The sequence below is a fragment of the Sceloporus occidentalis genome, unplaced genomic scaffold, assembly GCF_023333645.1.
Source record: "Sceloporus occidentalis isolate IW3139 unplaced genomic scaffold, rSceOcc1.0.p SCAF_3, whole genome shotgun sequence".
In the NCBI taxonomy this organism is placed as follows: Eukaryota; Metazoa; Chordata; class Lepidosauria; order Squamata; family Phrynosomatidae; genus Sceloporus; species Sceloporus occidentalis.
In genome coordinates this window covers 218192803-218216738 of record NW_028316983.1, presented here as the reverse complement: position 1 = coordinate 218216738, position 23936 = coordinate 218192803, and the positions used below count along the sequence as shown (strand labels likewise).

The 23936-nt window shown below is 38.7% G+C and overlaps 1 protein-coding gene across 2 annotated transcripts in view; it reads left to right on the top strand.

The window, feature by feature from the left end:
• LOC149317499 (DNA repair and recombination protein RAD54B-like) overlaps positions 1-11750 on the top strand; it is a 54360-nt gene extending 42610 nt beyond the window's left edge. For both annotated transcript variants that reach the window (XM_089517633.1, XM_089517634.1), the window contains exons 8-15: positions 678-885; positions 1258-1397; positions 3206-3496; positions 5691-5863; positions 7761-8022; positions 9918-9984; positions 10145-10345; positions 11416-11750. In XM_089517633.1, coding sequence (XP_089373759.1) covers positions 678-885; positions 1258-1397; positions 3206-3496; positions 5691-5863; positions 7761-8022; positions 9918-9984; positions 10145-10345; positions 11416-11615 — 1542 coding nt within the window. In that variant the 3' untranslated portion in view covers positions 11616-11750. The remainder of the gene's footprint in view (positions 1-677; positions 886-1257; positions 1398-3205; positions 3497-5690; positions 5864-7760; positions 8023-9917; positions 9985-10144; positions 10346-11415) is intronic.
• Positions 11751-23936: the final 12186 nt, after the last annotated feature.

The window sequence follows — 23936 nt, the reverse complement described above, 5'->3', positions numbered from 1 at the left end:
AGGTCTGGAAACCATGTCCTATGAGGAGGGGCTTAGGTAGCTGGATATGTTTAGCCTGGAGAAGAAAAGGTTAAGAGGTGACATAATAGCCACATTCAAATATTTGAAGGGTTATATGAGGATGCAGCAAGCTTGTTTTCTTTTGCTCCAGAGTCTAGAATCAATGGATTCAAATTACAGGAAAGGAGATTTCACCTAAACATTAGAAAGGCCTTTCTTTTAACTGTAAGAAGAACTGTAAAAAGAACTGTAAAAATAATTCAACAGTGAAATACTGCCTTATGAGGTATGCTAGAGAGATACTAGAAAATGCCAAGAAAAAGAAAGTATCTGTCAAGGAATGATGTGAAAACAGCAAACATAATTACAAAAAGGAAAGGAAGAAAGAGAGAGAGAAAGAGAAATAGGAAAGAAATCAAAGAGATGCTATTCCACAATAATAATTTTTAAACAACTGGAAAAGTCATTGTCATCCTTTAAAAGCCCTTCATGATCCCAGTCTGTTTAAAAAACTAACTAGGCTACCAGTCGCCATCCCATCTTGAAGCAGTATGTTCTGTAAATGAATAATGTGTTTCATAAGTAAATAAACATATACACATACATACATTTTTGTTTCATTAAATTACTATCTTATCTGGCCCTAAAGATATTATAATTCTCTTTATGATATGTAGGATCACAAAGTGGAAGAGTTTGTCAACTCCCCCCTTTATTCAGTCCTGATCATTAGTTATGAGATGCTTTTACGCTCTTTGGACCAAATACAGAAGACAGAGTTCAGTCTGATAATATGTGATGAGGGACATCGTTTGAAAAACAGTTCTATTAAAACAACCAATGCCCTTGTCAGCCTATCTTGTGAGAGGAGAATCATTCTGACTGGTGAGTATGTAATCATTCAGTTGTCAAAAGTAAAGCTAGCGAAAGTAAATATTTGTTTCAATTAATAATTTTATCCAAAGCAAGCAAGATATGTCCCACTGGACTAGAGCTCAAGAAAATTCCTTTCTGGACTACAGAATTTCCCAGTCAATATGCCAGTTTAAGAATTTTAAGAGTTGTAAAACAAAACAAAACATCCCACATTCACAAGCTTTTTGCTGGATATGCCTGCTGTGAGCATGCTGGTAAAAAGAAATTGGAAATTTGTGTGCTTCTTTTTTATATTATTGAAGAATAAAATGTAATCTAATTCTTGATAAAATGTATTTTCTGAGATGTAAATGCATATAGTATTTTCTTTTCATTCTCAAGGCACGCCAGTACAAAATGATCTACAAGAATTTTATGCATTAATAGAATATGTAAATCCTGGAGTACTCGGTTCGTTATCCGCATATAAAAAAGTGTTTGAGGAACCTATTATCAGATCCCGAGAGCATTCAGCTACCAAGGTCTGTTGATTTTAAAATCTGAAATTAGAGATTGGGATTGGCTGCCTAAAACTAAGAGACCTACAGTGCTTCTTGATTACTTGGAAGCAAACTATTTGGAATGAGATTATGCAGAGGGACAAATTTATTTTACTTTTCCATTGTTGTATGTGTGTGCGTGACATCTCAATGTCACAGGAAACCTGAAAGTGTCATTCGTCGAGTGTGTATCCATGAATTGTATTTCTGCTCAGCCCACAGTAAGATGTTTGTTTTCACAGATCCCAGTCCCTTAAATTCTTTTTACCGACCTGGGATACAGGATCACTTTCTTCTGGGATTTAAAATCATAACTTTTTTAGGCCAGCTCTGTATATACAGATCTGGGAACTACTTTTCCATGTTCAGGGAATAAACGCTTCCAGAATACAAATGACTGTGGGGTGTAAGGGTTAAGGTCTAAGACATTTGACTGTGGTGGGAAAATGTGATCTGTAGTCCATACCCAGAAGGTTTTGCATTTCAAATTACATTCTCACACTCAACTGGCATATAGATTAGGTCTGTTTATGGATTTTCCACTCTACCTCATGCATCTGAGGAAGTAGGTTCAAGTCTACAAAAGCTCATAGTACCAGCTTCTCTCTTTCAGTTAGTCTCAAAGGAGCTGCAAGATCCCTTTGAACAGGATTGCTGTGTAAAAGTGAGGTGGTGTTATTCTTTTTTCTTACCTCCTGTTCAAATACTGAAGAAGGAAGTGATGGCCAAGGCTGGAATGACAGATAGCCAGTTGTTACCCAAAAAGCTGGGAGTCCTGGGAGGGCACCCACCAATAATATACTTTAGGGGAATTTAATAGCTTATACTGTATAAAAATACCCTTTTGCTGGGGCAACACTCAGCCTGGGATCTTTCCCTTTGTATATCAGTTCCAAACCACACCACAGAACTCCAGAGGCAATTCCAAATAGGTTTTGTAGTTTATTAGTAAAATAATCAAGACACTCTCTCACACACATTCTCACACAGACACAAAAGACCTAACGAAGCACAGGTGGGAGAAGGTGAAAAGTGGAGACCTTGCTAATGGTAAAACTGGAGCAATCCTGTAGTGTAGCTCCAATGGAGAGGTACCTGGAATTGAGATGGTTAAATAACTGCAGCAGCAAGTGGAGTGGTCATCTTACTGAGGAATCCAGTAGAAGTTGAACAGAGGTTCTTTCCTGCTTCAGACTAGATCAAATGGCTATTGCCAAAGCACCTATATTTATACTCAAAATCACATCTTGGGGCAGTATTCTTGAAATGAATGGATGACATCATTGCTAAATCATTATCCCAGGAAAGAAAAATAGTGTGATATACAGCAACAACCGAGCAATCAGTGTAAATATTCTCAGATGAAAAGAATTTCATTCCTAGAAGAAAACACTCTTTGTGATATGCAAGCCATCTCCCAGTCCAGCTGACTATCACTTTCTCCATAGTCTAGGGATTATGCTGATTCTGATCTTGAGAGATACCATAATGCCTTAGGCTTCTCCCAGTCTGGGCTATCCAGTTCGACCTGACATAGCTGACTTCCTGTGCTAGGGTGCTGCTGCTAGGTCACTTGCCTAAAACATCCCTTATAATATTAAATTGATATCAGGGTCACAGAGAGGTGATAGGAGACTGTTTCTTAGATTACACAGTCAAGAAAATAAAATGCTTCAGTGAGGGGAAGGAACTACTTAGAAAGAAGGAATGAAACTCCAAGGAGACTTGGAGTGGAAGAGGTTAAGGACTTGATAGAAGGCAAGCTAAAACCATCCATTTCATTTTCTTAGGAAGAAATTGAATTGGGAGAGAGACGGGCAGCAGAACTTACACGCCTGACAGGACTCTTCATTCTTAGAAGGACCCAAGATGTCATAAACAAATTCCTCCCTCCTAAAAAGGAGAGCATACTTTTCTGCCGTCCAACAGTGTTGCAGCTGGATCTCTACCGAAGATTGCTGTGTTCTCAGGTTGTTAGATCTTGCTTACAAGGCAGTCTGGAAAACAGCCCTCACTTAATATGCATTGGAGCTTTAAAAAAACTTTGCAATCACCCCTGCCTTTTATTCAAAGCAATAAAGGTTTGTATCTTTGTTTTTGTTTAAATATAGATTCATAGACAATGGCAGGGGAAGCCTAAAACTGAAAAGGTGTTTCACATGTACATTCAGTATAAATTTTGATTTGATTTAAAATTAATAGGTTGTCTTTCCATGATCAGCTTTTTCAAAGAACAGCTTATAATGGATAATTCCACAAAAAAATCATTAAAAATGACAATTTTGATCAAAAGAACAGTTAGAAAACCTTGTCCAGTATGAAAACCTCATTCCCACATCAGCATGCAATTACAATAAATAAAGTAATTCAGAAATTTAAATCACAAAAATCACTATCTGTTGTGTAAATATTTTCAATCGTATCTATAAACCTAAACAGAAACAGATTTGATAACACAAGATTATTAATAACATTATCATAACCAGCCAAGAGGAGGAGGAGCAAAAGAAAGAAAGAAAGAAAGAAAAAAGAAGAATGTTTCCAAAGACAGTAGATCTAAATTCCAGGTCTTAAAAGGCATTGACATGTTTACAGACTGTTTACATACATTGGGTGACAGCCATATCTAGTAGAAGAGAAAGATCACAGTATAGATGGATTGATTCACTCAAGGAAGCCACAGCACTGATCTTGCAAGATGTGAGTAGAGCAGCCCGATCTCAAACTGGTGAATATGAATATGTCAGTGTATTTTATTCAGTTCCTTTAAAAGGAACCTAGTTTTGTATGCCAGTAGCAACTGTGAGCCCATATAGCACCAATTCCTAATTTCCTTCCAAGCCCACACATACATCTTCCCAGGCCCTGTGTATGGAAGGGCCCCATTGGTCCATGTATCCCAGTACTGTCTACTCTCAAGGCTAAATCAGAGGTTATTTTCTGCATGTAGAAGATAGCATTTGCATCTTCTACATGCATTTGCCTACAATAGCCATCATCCGCAGCTACAAGGAGTGGCTGGAATAGTAGGTATTAGTCCAACACATCTGGAGGGTGCCAAATTGAGGAAAGCTGCACTATTGGCATGCTTTAATCCCATGTTTCATGACTTCATTTCTCTCCAAAAAGCAGTCATGATCACTGTCTCCCCAAAACTTGATTAGAACCTTGGATGGAAGGACATTTTAATAACTTCACTCTCATGTTGCTTTTTCATTGGTAATCCCACCAGCAAGTAGTGTATGTGTGGGAAATACCTACTGAGGAGGGATTCAGTGGGGAAGGATAAGGGGTAGCTGATGATCAAATCTTCTCTGCTATTATCTTGATCCAGATTTTGGAGATGTCCACTCCTTTATGTGGAAAAAATTATGTAGATTTGAACTAATAAGTGTAAGTGAATGAAGGGGGATTCAGGCCTTCAGCACCTAACCATCTAGAGTGCTTTAGTCCTTCAGGTAAACTAGACTCAAAGGTGGGTAAATGATGTTTTCTAAGCTGCATGGCTGGTCTGCATACTGCTGACTGACTTTATAGTACTGTTTTAATCTTGTTTGTACTGTTTTTAAGGGCATAATAATAATAATAATAATAATAATAATAATAATAATAATAATATGGCCTATAGGGTGCCACCTGGCTGCACAAGCCAATGGAGGCACACCAGGCCCTATAAAACCATTCCAACCAAGCCAAGCCCCATATATTTTACATATAGGCAGCTGTTTATTTATTTAGAGTATTTATACCCTGTCCTTTAGCCCCAAAGCTCCAAGAGCAGTTTACAAAATGTTGATTTGACAGTTTCCTACTTTCAAGCTTGCAATCCGTTAAAACAAGCCTCATAAGAAAAGGGAATGGTGGCAGGTGATGATTACGTCCAGCAGTTGTTGGCTGCTCTTCTTCTCCCTCAGATACCAGAGCGATGGCAGTTGGAATATGGAGGGAGGACTTCTTACCAACTACTAGGGCCATGGAGCTATGGCTGGCTGCTCTTTTCTATCACATACAAGCTAGAGCAATCTTTTGATTTTTTTTTTTTTTATTTTAAAATTCTAAAACAAAATAAGCAAACAACAAAAAAAAGTGACTGTCATGCATGTGGCCAACCTGAAAATTGTCCCCAGCCCTGCTGCAGTTTGCTACCACTTGAGGTAGTGAAGTACAGTTAACCTTCCAGTGATTTCTTCTTTAAAATACGGTAGTTGTTTGTGGTCCTTGATTTTTGTTCAGATCAGATGTATAAAATTCTGAGTGTTTGTTTGTTTTTTGTAGGAGAAAGAATGTGATTCTTCTTGTGCTAAGCAAGAGAAACAGAATCTCTATGAAGGTTTGCTTGACATTTCTCGAGAATATGCCCCATCCTCTTTTTCTGAGACTGACTCCGGGAAATTGATTGTTCTGGTACAGCTGCTGGCAGCAATTCATGACCTCAGCCCTTCAGAAAGGTAAGAAAGAGTTTCAATCAGCTTTTCCTTTTTCAGAGCAGCTGAATGTTTTGATTTAAGCCACTTCTTCTCATCTAATATCAGCCCCGTGAAGACATTCCCAGCAAATAGTAACACAAAGCAAGTCCTCTATCTGCTGTCCCATAACTATGCAGATGATGTTTGATTGAACTACACACTCTGTATCTTTGCCCAAATACTGATACTGTGTAAAATATGGCTCAGGAATATTCTGTAAGGAACTAATGGCATTAAAATGGAATTTGCAAACAAGATGGCAGAAATAGTAGTGGCAGTAGTGCTTTCAAGTGGTGAAAATGCTTTGCATCCATTATATAGATGTAATTCATGTGACAACTCAGTGTATGTATCCTTCATATTGCTGATGGGTGGCTAAGGCTTCCTTATCCGTTCTTGACACTAGCAAGTTTGAATCATGGACTTCCTGGTTTCTAACTTGAATTTCTTAGTTACTATTACACCAGTTCTTGGTGCATGATTTTAGCAGAGTGTCATGGATCACCACTGTGACATTAGCCCCTTTCACTTCAGACAATGTTGCAGTTGAACAGCCAGGTGGCTAGTTACCTAAAAGCATCTCAGGAGCAGTTACTCAAGGGAAGAAGCTGTGGAGACATAAAAGCGTTAGGAGTAGCAGAATAGTGGGGGAAGCTTAGAAGAGACAGGCAGGGACTTATAGGTCTCAAGACCAGGACAAGGGGACTCTACCATTGGAGTGTCCTACAACGGTAAGTCCAGACTCATCTAGAGGTAGAACAGACTCCCAAAGTCCAAGAGGGCAAGAGAGAGGCTGGGCATTTAGGTTGTAGCCTTCTAGGTCATGGTGTCTCATTTGAAGTTGAGATATGCCCAAGAGGGGACACTTAGCTGTTTACCTGCAAAGTAGGGCAGCAGTTAACTCCCAGTAGTCCTGCACCTACTGCTGTCCCAATGCCTGGACATTCCTAGCCCAACTGTCAGAGGAATCTTTAGCATCTGATCCAGGCCTAATCAGCCCCCTGAGGAAAGTGGAACCTGGATTCAGGTTTGCAGCACCTCAGCAAAGCCTGAATGGGCCAAAACCTGGCTGGGCTTCACTGAGCCAGGTGCCTAAACCAAGGAATAAATACTAGCAGCCAGCTATGAGCTTTGGAGTCATTTTGCCAGCCAGGCCCAGGGATCCAAACCAAGAAGTGACTTAATTCTTCCCAATGTCCAGGTCTACAGCCCACCTAGCTATGTGTCTGAACCTCCACATTGGTATTTCCTGATGGTGCCAGTCTGGCCAAAGAATGGATCTTTTCCCTGAAGAAAGGCTTCTGCTTCATGCCCAATGGCAAAGAGACTTGAAGGGCCTGGCTCTGGACTGTCTTGGATTGTTGAAACATAGAAAGAAGTGTAACTAGCCAATTATTTTATTGTCAGCAGATAACAGCATGGTGCATATTCCCTGCATAGTGGAGAGAAACCCAACAATAATAAAAAATGATTCATAGTGGTATTTCTGTTTTTTTCTTCTTTTTTTAAAATTGCAAACCAACCTCTTGATACACATTGGGAGAATTAAGTTGTAATACCTATATTTGTGTTGAGTAAATACAAGAGTCAGCCTGGTGTAGTGGTGTGAGTGCTGGACTAAGACTCTTGAGACTAGGGTCTGAATCCCGCTTAGCCATGGAAATCCACTGGGTGTCCTTGGGCAAGTCACACTCTCTCAACCTCAGAGGAAGACAATGGCAAATCCCCTCAGAACAAACCTTGCCAATAAAACCCTATGATAAGGTCACCTTAGGGTCACCAAACTTCTTGAAGGTACACATCAGTAACAGCAACAAAGCACACTAGAACTAAATAACTATTTCTAACAGTAACTAATTCTGTATTTTTGGGTTCATAGAGTTGTGGTGGTGTCAAATTACACACAGACACTGAATATATTACAAGAGGTGTGCAAACGTTATGGATACTCCTACACAAGACTTGACGGCAGCACTCCTGTTTCCCAGAGACAGCAGATTGTTGATGGTTTTAATAATAAAATCTGCTCAGCTTTTATCTTCCTGCTAAGTTCAAAGGCCGGTGGTGTAGGTCTGAACCTTGTTGGAGCGTCCCATTTAATTCTATACGACATTGATTGGAATCCAGCCACTGATATTCAGGTCTGTTGCTGTTCTTTAATATCAAAAGCCTTTAGTCCCTGTCACTGTTATCTGCAGCCCTTTGATGATATAGATCTTTTGTTCAAAGAGTTAATATTGAATAATTTTATATGCCCTGAGCATGCTGGAGATATCTTGAATGCATTTGAAATTAATTTCTTTTGTAAAGGTTTCACTCATATATACTCCAAGAAAACTGCAACAGTGATACTCAAGGTCAACCAAATAGACAAACCTTTTTGAGCCACGTTATCTTAAGAATGGCTATTTGAATGGGGTATAACTTTATTTTATATCAGTTTCAGCTGTTTGCAAGAGGGCGAAATTACATAAAAAACAAATTAAAGTTTAATCTAGCCAAGACATAAGTGCTGCTCAGTTGAAAGGCAGATCAAGGAACAGGGGTTTGGTCTGTGTTAGTTGTGACTACACTCTCCTGGGTTCACCCTGGGACTGGATATTGAGGCCTCTGTGTTTACAGATGGAAGACATGTGCATCAACTGTACCTGTTCCTTGAAATGTCAGAGCTATGGTGGCACATGCCTTGTTACATGCCATTTGGATTACTGTGATGTGTTCTGTGTAGGTCTGCTTGTGAGAAGTGAAACTGCAGTTGGGACTGGATATTGAGGCCTCTGTGTTTACAGATAGAAGACATGTGCATCAGTTCAAAGAGCTGCAGCCACTCAGTTAATTGGGGCTGGTTACAAGGTGTATATGACTCATGCATTACAACAGCTTTGCTAGGCTACCAGCCTGGGCATAACTGAAAGTGTTGGTTATAAAACCATATGACTTTTTTTAACGTACATATGTTTTAAATTGCTTTAAATGTTCTTGATAATTTAATTATATTTTAATCATTTAAGACAACTACATTTTACATCTTTTTAAAACATCTTTTGTATGTTTGTTAATTCATATTTTATCTGGCTTAAGTTGTAAACTGTCCTGGGTCCTGATTCTAGGGGGAAAGAATAACAAAACATAAAGGAAACAACAATAACAGATTAGTTGAACATTCCTAGTGCAATCATTGTTTGAACCACATTTTGAAGTAAGCCAGTGATAGCTACCATTGTTAATTCCATGGGATATCATTAGCATCTTGCACATCAACCACAGTATTAGCGGTTGTGTCAAATTTTGACCTGCTGCCCTGGGTTGGAAAATTGAAATGAGACTTTCAAGGTTTTTTTTGATAGGTGAATAAAATATCCTGTCCTTTCTCCTCCAATGTTACATGAAAAGGCCAGCGGCTACATTTGAAAAAGCCCATCAATTGCAAAATTTGCTTAGAGCTTGGAAAAATTACTACTTTGGACTACAGCTTCCAGAATGGCCAATGGAAATTTTTCCAAGGTCTGATTCTGCAGATTTCCACAGTAACCTCATGAGAAAGGCATGAAAGCAATAGTCTTTGTCCACTGTTGCCTTGTGGTAACTGGTATCTGGTGGCATACTGATTCTAAACATGGAGAACATATATAGCTATTGTGACTAATAGCCTTGGACAGTCAGTATATCCTGAGCCCTTTTGAAGGTTCAGAACTCAATTTCATCATGACCAAAGTATTTTTCTATGTGCGGATTGCTTGCTGGGTCTCTGCCCATTGTTGCCCTGAAATCATACTACCTGAGACACCTTTTATGGCACCTTGCTTGCGTTCAACAGGTTTGAGCAGTAGGTACTACTACTACTTTGGCTACCATGATTTCATCTTATAAAATCCTGGGGTGTTCAGCCATGGAGCTCTAATGCCTCATCAAACTAAAACTCTCAGAATTCCACATGATGAAGTCATGGAAGTACAATACAGCACTTTACAACTGTGTAGCATGAAAGGGCCTGGAATGGCATCCCTTTACTTTTTACCTTCTCATTTTCTTACAGGCAATGGCCAGAGTGTGGAGAGATGGACAGAAGCATACAGTGCATATTTATAGACTGCTAACTACAGGTCTGCCACATTCTAATGATAAATGATAATGCGTGAATTTGAAATGTACAAAACAACATTGTAGCCCTTCTTCTAAAGATTCAGAAAGCATTTTTGTTGTCGGCTGTTATTTCAGATTGTTTGCAAAAGCTAATTAGCATATGTGCTTTATTCAATGCAGGCACAATCGAAGAAAAAATCTATCAGAGGCAGATCAGTAAGCAGGGTCTCTCTGGGGCAGTGGTAGACTTTTCAAAGGGATCTGAACACATCCGTTTTTCAGTTGAAGAACTTAGAAATCTCTTTATACTGCATGAAGATTCTAACTGCATTACTCATGATCTTCTGGAATGTAAATGTATGGGAAAGAAAGATAATCAAGGTGAGCATCTTTTCCTTTTTCTCCTCCTTCTCTCCAATATAATATATGAATTATTAGACCTCACTGCATTTTCTGTTTTTGCATAATTTCAGAAATGAGATTTTGGTCTATTTCTACCATAGCTTGTGAGGGTAAGAAACTGCCTCTTCAGGAAGCCTTGAAACTATACCATCTTGGATGAACTTGTAACTTATTTTTTATCATAATTACAGGAGCTGGATTTTGGACAGGTGAACAGGAGAATTTCTTCACATAGTTAATCTGTGGAATTTGCTAGTACAAGATGCACTGATAGCCAGTCAGTGGCTACTAGTGATGACATCCATGTTTTCCTGTCCCAGTTCTCAGAGGAAAAATGACACTGAATATCAATTGCTGGGAGTACAGTGAGAGAGGACCATTACTACTTATACCAGCTTATGTGATTCCTCGAGGCAGCTGGTTGGCTGCTGTTGCATCAGTGGGACTCTATGTGGCTTACAATTAGATAATACAAATACAGTTAAAGCATAACATAAATAAAAGTGTAAAAAATGGAGGCACAATTTAATAACATGCTGGTAAAAGGAAATACAGCACCCACCAAGTTAAAGTTGTTGAGATAAAAATCTAATGAAATATTTTGGGGAATTAGCTTGTGCAGAAATACATGTGGTCTTTCTGCACAAAGATATGTTTTTGAACAGGAAACAGTTCCTAAAATGCACTCTCTCATAGGAGATATATTTTCTGTGCAAAACCCTTACTTTTTGCAAAGGGAATATGTTTTACATGTACATTTTGTGCAAAATAATTACCTGAAAAAATCTTCACTTCTGCTCTTTTCTTCTCACAGAGGTTTCTTGAGCATTAGGAAATCCATCATTCTGCTGGGAAATGAATGGATGTGCATATACTTTCCATTCATTATTACCTACCTTTAGTAAGGGCACAGAGGGATGATTAATGACTGCCTTCTGTAATTTTTCATCTCTGTTTCTAAATGTCCACATTATTCTTTGTTCAAAATACTGTTTTTTGGCTGTTGATGTTCTTCACTGACTTTTCTTTTTCCTAATTATTTGTTACAGGTCCTTCAGAAAAACATTCCATACAACAGGACTGCCAGCTTCTCCAAAGCAATATGAAATCTCTTTCCAAAAAAATCCTATCTATGTCACAGCTGATGCAGTGGAAACACTTCTCTGCAGACCATGGAAATCTCCCTGATCCCTTTTTGGAAAGAATAAAAGAAAATGTTACATTTGTTTTCCAAAGTATAACCAACTGAAGATGCCTCCTGTACAGAGCAAATTGAGTGTTCCACTTCCATTAACCAATATCTCTGGTTTTGCTTTTTAGAAGCAGAATGTAATTATATGATTACTTTTACTATTACCAATAATAGGATTATTGGTGCATTATAAAGAGCAAAAAATAAGTATACAATTGTAGATTTTTAAATCCTAAAAATAAATGTGTAGAAAAAAGTCTTGTTTATTACCATTTATACTGATAGTATAAGTAAGAGAGCTAGCATGGTTTAGTGGTTTTGAGTCTGGGAAACGGTTCAAATCCCCACTCAGCGATGGAAACTCATTGGGTGACCTTGGACATGTCACACTCTCTCAGCCTCAGAAGAAGGCAAAGGTAAACCCCCTCTAACAAATCTTGCCTGGAATAGGTTTGCCAAATCAACAATTTGAAGGTACACACCAACACTATAAGTAAAAACAATTATATGTCATCTTTCTTTTAGCACTAACGCACCTCAAAGTTTACTCTCCATCTTGGTAAAAAGAGGCTTTCTTACAATCATGGGTCCCTACCACCAAATCAGCAGTAACATTGTATTTGGTGTTCATTTGCTTTTCTTTCCTCAAGGAGAATATGACCCTCCAGATGTTGCTGGATTGCCATTCCCATTACCTACAGCCAACACAACCAAGAGTGAGAGGTGATGGAAGTGCTGTTCAACATCTGGAGGGCCCAATAATCCCCATTTCTGCTCAAGACATTTTCAAAATATTGAAATCACTGTTTTGTACCTTGACAAATACAGTGTGTTCCCTCCATATAGCTTGCAAGTTACTAATGTGATTACTATGTGCATCTGAAATGTTCTGCATGTGTTAGCTGTATATGAGCATATGTAAGCTCATATAGTTCCATTGATATATTTATTGACAAATGACCATAACTTCTTATCCCTGCAGAAGTTGTGAATTGCTGTGCAGGGAGGAATTTGAAGTCTTTAGTGACTCTGTTTGACACCTGTTAATACTTAATGGATTAATATCAAACAATTCACAACTGTCATCCACTGGTCCCACTGCTGTATCATAGTAGTTAGTGATGGTTATTATCCTCAGTTTATACCCTTGAGGTTGTGGGTTCAAATCTACCCACTCCTCCCACTGATGCCTGGATTTTTAAGAAGCATACTGAGGTAAGGCCATACCTCAGTAGATAATGTGGTTTGCACACAAGGGTACCAGGTTCAGTTGCTGGCATTTCCAGCAAAAAAGATGTGAGGACTGAGACCTGAGTGTTAAAGATTACCTATCCTTATCTATATTTCGAACTTGTGGTTCTTCATGGATTTCATCAGAAACTGATAGAAATGAAACAGCATGGGGAAAAATGCAATTGAAAACAGAAATATAAAACATCAATACTCATGGCATAGTTCTCAAATGTGATTTGCCCACAGACACACCCTGTTACTGCCTTGTCCTCAAGACATTATAGTCAGCAAACTCATGGAGCAGTCCTATCTAGATATTTTCCAAGATTATCATTGCCAAACTACTGTTCCATCTGCTTCCCCCAAACCAGTCTCCTGGTTTTGAAGCCCAGCTGTTTTTTCAAATGTTAAAACATCTGGATAGTAAGAAATATGCAGAGAAAAATCAATAGGTCCATTCCTGCATACATTTTGTAATATAGTATTTGTTATATTGTGTGTAGTTCCAAGGCATAGAAATGGCAGGTAACTTAATTGCCTGTACAAAATTGGGGAGGTGGGATTTTTAACATTAAAACCTGCATTTCATTGATGTAATAACAATAAATGTTATTTCTTTCCTGCCTCTCCTCAAGGCTCAAGATGGGGTGCAACATGTTAAAAATATAAAACGCGATTAAAACAGCAACAAATAAAACCAATGATTAAAATACAATACTGTAGCAAATAATGTAGCAAATCAATCAAGTTGTATAGATTCTAGTTGGACTTTTTTTGTGCAACTGATGTAACAAAGTAATATTTCAAAAGCAAAATTAACAAGTGGGAACACTTATTGGCATAATAATATCTTTTAGTCACATTTAAAATTCACACGTAAAGGGATTCCAAGAACAATTTTAACAGGAATTTTTCAAGTGTTATGCCATTTTCTGATCAAATCTAAAATTAAAAATATAAAATCCAAAAAAAGCCACAAAAAGTAACAGGAATGCAATGAGCAAAGCAACAAGTCAGTGTTCAACACTGCTGTAACACCAAGGAATTGCTTTTTAATCTATGTGATGGTAACAAATTAATTTTAACAGTAACGCAGAGCTATGTTTATTTCCACCCCAAAACAGCAGGTGGTCTGTTTCCACTCATAAACACAACAGGCTTGTTTATAGTCTGCTATAAATTCTGAAGTCTCAGGTGGGTACATCAATGAGATGTAGAATGTACTCCAACATTATTTTCTGGCCTAGGACATTCTGTGCTATCCCTTGAGGATTTGAACTTTGCAATAAAGGTTCTTGAGCAATGTGACCATGGAGATTTGCATGAACAAAGAATAAACTTGTAGGTCATAATTGGCAATCCTAGTAAAGTTATAGCCAGTGTGGGACACTTCATTGCCGTAGTTCTTAACTTTATATTAACTCTATACTTCACATTTCCTGAAAATGACCCAAGGCAGCTTAAAGATTAAAATACAATGCAGTTAAAAGATACAAAAGATCAACATTAAAATGGAACAAAATAACCAAAAGCATTTAAGAACAATGAACAATTTGAAGCATACAATTAAAATGGTGACGTTTCTGAGAATGACAGAATGATACACATTGCTATTTTTCAAGATGGTGATGATGCTTGCAATATCCGGGAGCCATTAGCCAAAGAAAAGTAACTTTCTCAACTCAGAGAGTGCTTTCCCAGTGGTGCCTCCTAGTGTTACCAATCAAAAGACATTGTGCCTATTCCATCTTTATGTAATACATGTTTTTTCCTAACCAAAAATATAGAAGACATTATGGAAAAACATGAGTGGGAAGCAAATTAAAGATGATAAAACAGCTGTGAATGAGCCAGGAACAAGGTGACTTTTATCTATAAATTTCCAGATCTGGTTCTGAAAAGACTGGAAAAGGTTGCTTTACCCCAGGGTAACCTGATGATGGCAGCAACAGATCATAATGTATTATCTGGTTTCCCCAAAGATACTCGAGCTGAATGAAAAAATTTTAATCTGAGATAAAACTGGTATTCATTGTTGTGTCCTCTAGTTTATTATGATGCTCTCAGTCTTTGCTTTCTTTACCTCTCTTCTTTAATTTTTCTCTTCATTGCTTTTTAAAATTCTTTGGGTGGGAACATTTCTTAGCCAAACGGGAACCTGCCAGATGCCTCTGAAATTTCATAAGCAAGGGGAAACATAAATGATGTTGCATGTTCACTGCACTGTGTCAGGTACCTAACATGCCTCAAGCACAGAAGTTCATTTAGCTATCAGGCGTAATAGTGGACAAACTCTTCCTCCTGTTTTGACTTGGCCCTGGAAAATTGGGCTATACCACACAATCAGAAAACAGTCCCTTTTTTTCTCTGCATCCAATTATGATTTTAAAAATTCATGCTCCTGAGAGTGTTTCTGAAAATGCACAAAAATTTCCAATTACTTTCCCACACCCCTCAAATTCATACAGCACGACCTGATCCCTTCTTCTCTCCCCACAAATGTATTGCTTGGCAACAATTCTGTCTCTCTAGCAAAGTCTCACTTTTCATTCATTCTTAGCATTTCTGTTATAATGTTCAAAGCAGTTTAACTTACTTTTACTATCAGTATTTCCAGGCCATTGCATTTTAAAGTTCTCAGGGTGTCCTGGGACAATAAAATCTTTCTCAAAATAGGTGCTTCTTCTTTAATTGAAAGCAAGTTTTATGAAGCATCGTAGTCTAGAAACTACAAATGTTTTGGCATGGCTTGGCATGACTAATGATTGTTGAAATGAGGTTCATAAACACAAGCAAGACTTGTACCTGTCTATTCTTCCATTAGGAACCAGCTTGTTCCTCAAAAAGGGGGAATAGTCTGTTGGTCTCCTTCACCTACAACGAGATAACCTTTAGGACAGGTGTCATTTCCAAAGGAAATGATGTGGCCACACTTATTTTCAGGTTGTAAGAAATGAAAATGCATCTTTAATGCAACATTTTGTTTCCTTTGGAGATTTTGTATATAACATGTAAAGGCTCCTATTTATTGTTGATAATGGCTGTTGACTTTGACTTATGGTGACCCTATGAACGAGAGCCATCCAGATCACCCTGTTATCAACAGCCCTGCTCAGGTCTTGCAAATTCAGGGCAGTGGCTTCCTTGATTGTGTCTCTTCACCTATAATGCAGTCTTTTTGATTGTGTCTCTCCATCTGTAATGCAGTCTTCCTCTTTTCCTACTGCGCTCCAGCTTGCCAAGCATGATTGTCTTTTCTAGTGAGTCATGCCTTCTCATTATATGCCCAAAGTATGACACTGTCAGTTTAGTCATCTTGGCATCTAGGGAGAGTTCAGACTTGATTTGCTCAAGGACCCTTTTATTTGACTTTTTGTAAGCCCATGGCATCCTCAGAGTTCTCCTCTAGAACCACATTTCAAATGAGTAGATTATCTTCCTCGTAGCTTTCTTCACTGACCAGCTTTTATAACCGTACATAGAAGTTGGAAACCCAATGTCATGGGCATTCCTGACTTTGGTATTCAATTATATATCTTTACACTTAAGGGGCTTATTCTACTTATAGGCAATGTTAGATTGGAGCACATGTGCCCTTTGGCTGTTAAGTGCTGTTGCTGTTAGATGTTTTCTGCACTACAGTAAGGTTGACCTCTTCCAGACCATTGTGTGAAGAGTACAGTGGCATGAGAAAATCTCCAGATTGCCCATGTACCCCTATATCATAAATAAGGGAAATCTTGCATATATTAAACCCCTTCTCTTCTATTAACCCATACACCTAACATTTCTTTGAAGGAACACATTTTGTAGTATTCCATTACATTCCTCTGTATCTCTGTACCTTTAAAGCAGTGAGAATTGTGTACCTTGATGTACCAGGAATTGCTACTCATAGGTGCCATCTTTAGTGTTGCCAGCTTTTCCCCTTCCCTGCATGATTTTATGGGCTCTGGAAAGGGCAGGGAAATAGCTGCCTAGTTGGCTGGGGTAGGGTGGGTGAGCTTCAGTCCTTTCCCTGGCTATGGGCCCATACAGACGGGCCAAAATATAGCTGCTTCACTTCACTTTGAAGATATGCTATTTAAATGATGCATGCATCCTAAGAGGCTAGAAGCCTCACCAAAACCATGCTCCAGTCCTTAGGACTGGAGTGTGGCTTTGGTGCGGCTTCCTCCAAAGTGACCCGAAGCATCTTTATTTTGGCCTGTCTGTATGGGCCCTAAATGAGTCAGGCTCCCAGCACCCTTTTTGGGGCATGAGCAACTATTGCCATTTCCAGCTTGGTGGGGAGACAGTGACTTCCACCCATGTGGAACCCTACTTCTGACATTCCAGGTCTAGCCAGCAGGTTGGCTGATTAATTTGCTTTTTATTGGCTAACAGGTGAGTCAACTGGAACTTGGACTCAGATCTTCAGATGTAACTGATAAACTCACCTTTTTTCCATGGTAACAAATGCAGTCTGTGTTTATAACATTTGAAGTGGTGTCTCACCCACCACTAACTCTGCAACATAACATTTCCCCTAATTTTTCAAGTATATGGACGTTCATCCATCTCTCCCCATTTCCAGGATTTTTTTTTCATCCCCTAAGTAAATGTTAGCTCTCTTGAAGGATTAAGAACTGTACATATATTTGCATTTTATTTCTACCCAGGCCGAGAAGGGAAATAAAACTTTTGCACATTAATACTTTCATTTGTTTAGAAAACCTTTCTCTCTAATGGATGGAAGGAAGGCTGTGCCTACTTAAACCTAAATTGTGTATATCTCCTTTCCCTGCACTTACTGGTAGTTACCACTAGCCAAACAGGATAGGACTTGCTTCAGAACAAGCAATGGCAAACATGTCATTCTTACTAGCTATATAGAAATGTTTTCAAGGACTTGACCAAAGACCGCAGGCTTTCGGGAAGAACTACAGAGTGAATTCAACACTTTTCCAACAACATCACACACACACCCTCCACTCCACCAACTGAGAATGTCATACCATGTCATTAGTATCCTGTGCTTTTGTACCCTGCAATGTCCAGAGGTTGATAAATATTCTTGCTTCAGTCAAGGTAGCAAACCCAAGGCAGTAATGTATCCTTTCAAGATTTATGAGCATCTGATGACAAAATCATCACTTTTTTTAAAGAAAGGGGATTGTGATTTATTTCAGCCCGTGACTGGCAATCAGAAAAAACAGGATCTACTTGTGTAGTATCATCCAGAGTTTAGGAATGAAGTTATCTTGTTATCATATATCACCATCACCCTAATGTATGGAACTGCAGACTACTGCTACCATTTAAAAACACAGTCAGGACTGTCTTGGAAATTCTTTGGATAATAAGTAGAGTTATGCCAAGTATTGTGGATTCATGTAAACAGCCGGTCATCCATAAGACAGATATTGTTGTGTTGTGGTTATAATGCTGGATTAAAGCTGAAGGGATCTGGGCTCAAATCCCTGCCTATCCATGAAGCTCACTGGGTGACTAGGTCCAAAATGCACTGCAGAAATAATTCAGATTGGTTTGACTGCCCTGGCTCAGTGCTAGGGAATCCTGGGAATAGTAGTTTATTGTGGCACTAGAGCTCCCTAACAGAAAAGGCTAAATGTCTCACAAAACTACAGTTCCCAGAGTTCCCTAGCATTGAGCCAGGACAGTTAAAGCAGTCTCAAACTGAATTATTTCTATAGTGTGTCTTGGAGTTCTAGTCTAGTCACTATCACGTGACCTAACTCATCTTACAAATATGCTGAAATGATAAACTGGAATGGGTCCTGTATTCCACCTTGATCCATTCTGAAAGTCTGAAATGGCTGATTCATACAATTTTCAGTTAACAGAACCATTCTATTTGCTTTCCTAGAATACTGTGTCCAGTTCTTAGGTACAGTTTAAGAAGGATATCAACAAACTGTAACATGTGAAGTCAAAGGCTTTCATGGTTGGCATCCATAGTTTTTTGTGGGTTTTGGGGGCTATGTGACCATGATCTAGAAGAGTTTATTCCTGACATTTCGCCTGCATCTGTGGCTGGCTTCTTCAGAAGATGCTGGCCCGAAAAACCCACAAAAAACTGTATCATGTCCAAACAAAAATGTTAAAAGGTCTGGAACCAAGCCCTATGAGGAATGGTTGAAGGAATTGGGTACATTTAGCCTAGATAAAAGAAGATTAAAGGGTGATATGACAGCCAGGTTTAAATACCTGAAGGACAGTCATATGGAAGATGGAACAAATTTGTTTCTCCTGCTCTTGAGGACAGGGCCTTAACCAGTGCATTCAAATTACAAAATTCAAACTAAATATTAGGAAGAACATCTTGACAGTAAGAGCTGTTTGACAGTGGGATAGACTTCCTGTGCTGGACTCTCCTTCACAAGAGGTTTTTAAACAGAGACCAGCTGGCTACCTTCCATGGATGGTTTAGCTGTGGACCCCCATAATGGTAGGGGACTGGGCCAGTATATTCTTAAGTGCTTCCTGAATAAGGACTGGAAGTCACTGGAAATCAGAGCTGGAATTACATCTTACACATGCATGAATTTTCCCATGGAGACAGTTGGATGTTTTTGTCTGATGCACAACAACCACATTCAGTTCAAGCTGCACATGTTGCACATTCAATTCTGCAATGTTGTCATTCAACACAAGGCTTATATAATGCAACTAGCAAATAAATCAGCATGCAAAGGTACAAATGTTTTACATATACATGTAGAATCTCAACCTGTGTTCAGAATATGATGCTGTAATAGGCCTGGTCCTTTGTTAAAAAAAGGAGACTCAGATGGCTTGGTATAATAATATAGGCAATTAGAAAAAGGCTGAGATCCTGTTTTATGGTGTTGCCTACTCAAAAGATGCATAAAATCAACCAAAATGATTCTAGTTGTTCAAGAGAAGCATTAAAATCTCCAGCAGAGGCTCATGTTTCATGTTGTTTTTCCAGCCTAGAATGCCAACGGTCCAATATTTACAGCTTGCAGGATTGCTGAAGTAAACATTCCTGCGAGATGGCAGCCAAATGTGACCCCATTCCACAGACTACAGTAAATCTGAAGCTGTAATTCCCAATACACTTCCAGAAAAGGAAGGTGAATTGCTGCTGTCAAAATACCTTTGACTCTTTTTGAGTGTTTGGCATCTTTCCTGTGGTACTAAAGAGTCAGGAAGAAAGAGATGTGCTCTGTCAAGGTTGCAAGGCAAGCCTACTTGTATTTTGCAATTCCAAATACAAATTCTCACCAATTTAGTTTGATACTTACAGATTCTGTGAGCAAGAGAATGTGCAACTACCCATATGAGGATTGATTTGCTACCTCTACTAGAGGGGAAAGTGTGCATGTGTATGAGATTGACAGAAAGACTCAAAAGACAGGACTTTAAAAAAAGACAAGTTTGTGTAAAGTTTGGAGACACTGATTTAGAAATTAGATGCAAATTTAGAAAGCATCACTATAATTTCTGTAGAGAATATACATATCTCTCTGTTGCAGGGAAGATTTGCTAGGTGATTTGTAGATCATCTGCTGTCTAGCTGATAACAAAGGTGGACAACTGTAGACAGGCAACTTCAAAATTCCTACTCTCCCTTACTCTTAGAGTTCTTTATCTTCAGACTGGATTTGGACTAGGTGGTTCTTCAAACAGAGGGCTGTTCTCCATCAATCAGGATATAGTGCCACCATAAAAACAAAAGAGAGTCTTGCAATATCTTAAATACTAACCGCTATGTTATGACTAAGACGGGTAGGGATTATATGGATCTCCAGATACAGTATTGATGGATTGAAAGTCCCAGCAGCCCTGGACAGCATAGCCAATGGGAAGGAACACTGAGAGTTGCAGTCCAACAGCTGGAGGGCTTCATTAGTCCCAATTCCCAATCCTTCCCAAAAGTAGCTCCCAGGACCATTTTTGTGACTTCCAGAACCAATAATTGGAGAGGCCACAGGAGGCAAAATTAAACTTTTTTGCAGATCAGTACAGCCTTCCAGGGTCCTCTAAGGGAGGCAGGGCAGACCTTAACCCATGACCATTGTCCACTACCTTAGTTTCTTCCATCTTGGGATAGATCTGTCCCCCTGTGAAGGTGTTTCTGTATAGCTTTCTGTCCATTAGAATAATACATTAATGAGCCTTTTTAAAATAAACATCCCAGGGCTCTTCCAGATGGAGCAGAAGTGCTGGGAGATTGTGGAACCTATTGCTGCTTTTTTCAGGTTCTTAAAAAAATATATGCAGTCAACATTTCTGTCATCCTGGAGTGTTTTCTGGCATTTTCCAGCATCAACTGCAATTCTTTAATCCCACCCTTGAGTAGATTTTTAATTCCAAGACATATTGGAAGAAAACAGTTCTCTGCTCTCCTCTTTCCATTTCTTTTTAATGTTTTGCTTAGAGTTATAGTACATCAATGTATCAATGAAATGGCACTTTTACACTATGGCACTATAACTCTGAGAAGTAAAAAGGAAGAGAGAAAATGGAGAAACCATGTCCTACAAACCACAGGACCACCTCAGCAACTGCCTCTTGTTTTTTTTTTTTAAACTCATTTTTTAAAAAAACCTAGTGTGGATCCAAAGAATCAGCACACAAAGCCCCCAAGATCAGAATTTGTGAATGTGGTAGGTACAACAACCAGCAAAACACAAGGAGTTACACTGAGATAAGCATCTGGAATATTCTCTAAAAGGCCCAACGTAAAATTATTCCACGTTTTGTAGAATGTACACCATAGGCAGGTTTCTTTTTGTCTGTTTTATTGATTGCATGTACAGCGCTGTGTAAATCTATAGTATAATTTTTTATAAATAAAATAATAATAATAATAATAATAATAATAATAATAATAATAATAATAATGTACTGGGATACATTTGGCCATGTTACCTGGGGATGCTGGGAGCTGTGATTCAACACAGTTCTGAAGGACATTAGGTTGGGCATTAGTTCAATCCCAAGACAATACAGGAGTCTCCCTTATCTGAAAAGCTTTGGACCAGGTGTGTTTAGGATTTAGCATTTTTAAAATTATTTTGGAATACCTGTATTTCCATATACAATGAGATATCTTAGAGATAGGACCCAGGTCTAAATATGAATTCCATGTATGTTTCATATACACCTTATAAATATAGCCTGAATGTAATTTTATACATAATATTTTAAATAATTTTGTGCATGAAACAAAGTCTGTGTACATTGAACTATCACAAAGCAAAGGTGTTGCTATCTCTGCCACCCATATGGACAATTATGGAGTATTTCTGATTTTGGCATTCCAGATAAGGGAGACTCAGCCTGTACTGATCATTGACTGCCCAACCTCTGCTTTCAGACTTTTAACCAGGGAAAGTATACTCTCCTCTGAGGCTCATATGTAGTTTGTCCCTTTAAAGACAGGCCATAGGATGAGATGTAGAAAACACAACACAAATCTCTCAGAATGATTGGATTGTGTGAAGATTCTTAGTGACATGAATAGTGACCATTAAGCAGTGCTGGCCAACTGCTTAACCAGGTTAAGGTATTTTCTCAGCTTAGTTAGGGATGTCCCTGCTTATAAATAGCTAATGTTCATGTTTAGCTACTTGGCAGAAGGATTACTACTGAGTGTGACGTTCAACCCAGAAGACATCTTGACAGGTGATTCCAATAGTATGTAAGGAGAAAGAGAGAGGTAATCAATAACAGGTAAAACAAAGCTTCTCTGTATGCCAGCAAATGTGCATATAGATAACATCCAAAAGCTTTTGAATAGAGTAGAGACACATTGTGTGAGTTAATGAGCAGATACAATGGCTATAGGCCACTGAGGAAGACTAGTATAGATAACATCCTTCAGGCCAGAGTGCATGTATGTTTATAGGCAAGTTGTGGTGATTTGTTTATTTTTTGGCAGGGGCTGGAAAATCAGGCTCTGGGCCAAATCCCAACCTGGCTCTCTGTGATTCCCCCGATTAATGTGCCTCATTACCTATGATATATAGGGGTACCAGGTTTTCTGTTGAGTAATGTGGGACCCACAAATCTGGCAGAATTATGTAAGACACCTTAAGTCTCATGACAGCAAGACCGCTTATGGTCTTGGGTCTGCTGTGAGTTTTCAAATCTGGCAGAAACCCATGCAAATCTTATGATGGCAGGACAGCTGTTTTGAGTTCAGAATTTTACTCTGTTGCTCATCATCAGCTTGGCTGAGTAGCTGGGAGTAAACATGGTGCCATGCCCGTCACAATCACAGCAGATTGACACCTGGCATTTGATAAATCCTGATGCGTAATCTGTACTCAGGACAAGAAGTTGTTGTTAGGACAAAATACAGAGAAATGGAATGGTTTCCAATTGGAAAGAAGGTCAGGCAAGGCTGTATTCTATCTCCCTTTCTTTGTATGATGAAAACATCATACAAAAAGCAGGCTTGGACTGGGAGGAAGGAGGTGTGAATATTGAAGGAAAGACTATCAACAATCTGAGATATGCGGTTGACACCATAATACTAGCAGAAAATATCAGAGATATGAAGATTATTGAAGAAGGTCAAGACAGGAAGGGCAAAGGCAGATTTACTGCTGAACATCAAGAAAACAAAAATTATGACCACAAATGATCTACAACATTTAGAGCAGACAATGAAGAGATCAAAATAGATTCAATATTTTCCATACTTGGGCTCACTAATCAATCATTCAAGACATCAGAAGAGGACTAGGAGTTGGAAAGGCAACTATGAAGGAATTAGACAAGATTCTGAAGTGTAAAGATAAATAATTAAATACAGTGGCCCCTTCCTACACATGGGGGAATCCGTTCCGGAAAAACTGTGTGCGGTTAAATCCCATTATTTTCTATGGTGGTGCGTTCCTGGGAGGCTGGAGCCAGTTTAAAATGGTGAGTGATAAGCTCCCTTTAAACATGTCATGTGAAAAAACAAACTGAAAAAAAGGAAAAAGAAAAAATACATCATAAAAGTTTAAAACATAATTAAACACAGTTAAAAGCATAGCCATCAAAGGCATGAAGAACATATATAAACAACACAGCACACGACTTTCTGACTGACCAAGAGTGCCTTTGTGAGACCAGGATAAAGCCCAATAGTTTAATGTATATCTTAAACAGCATGGTGGACAA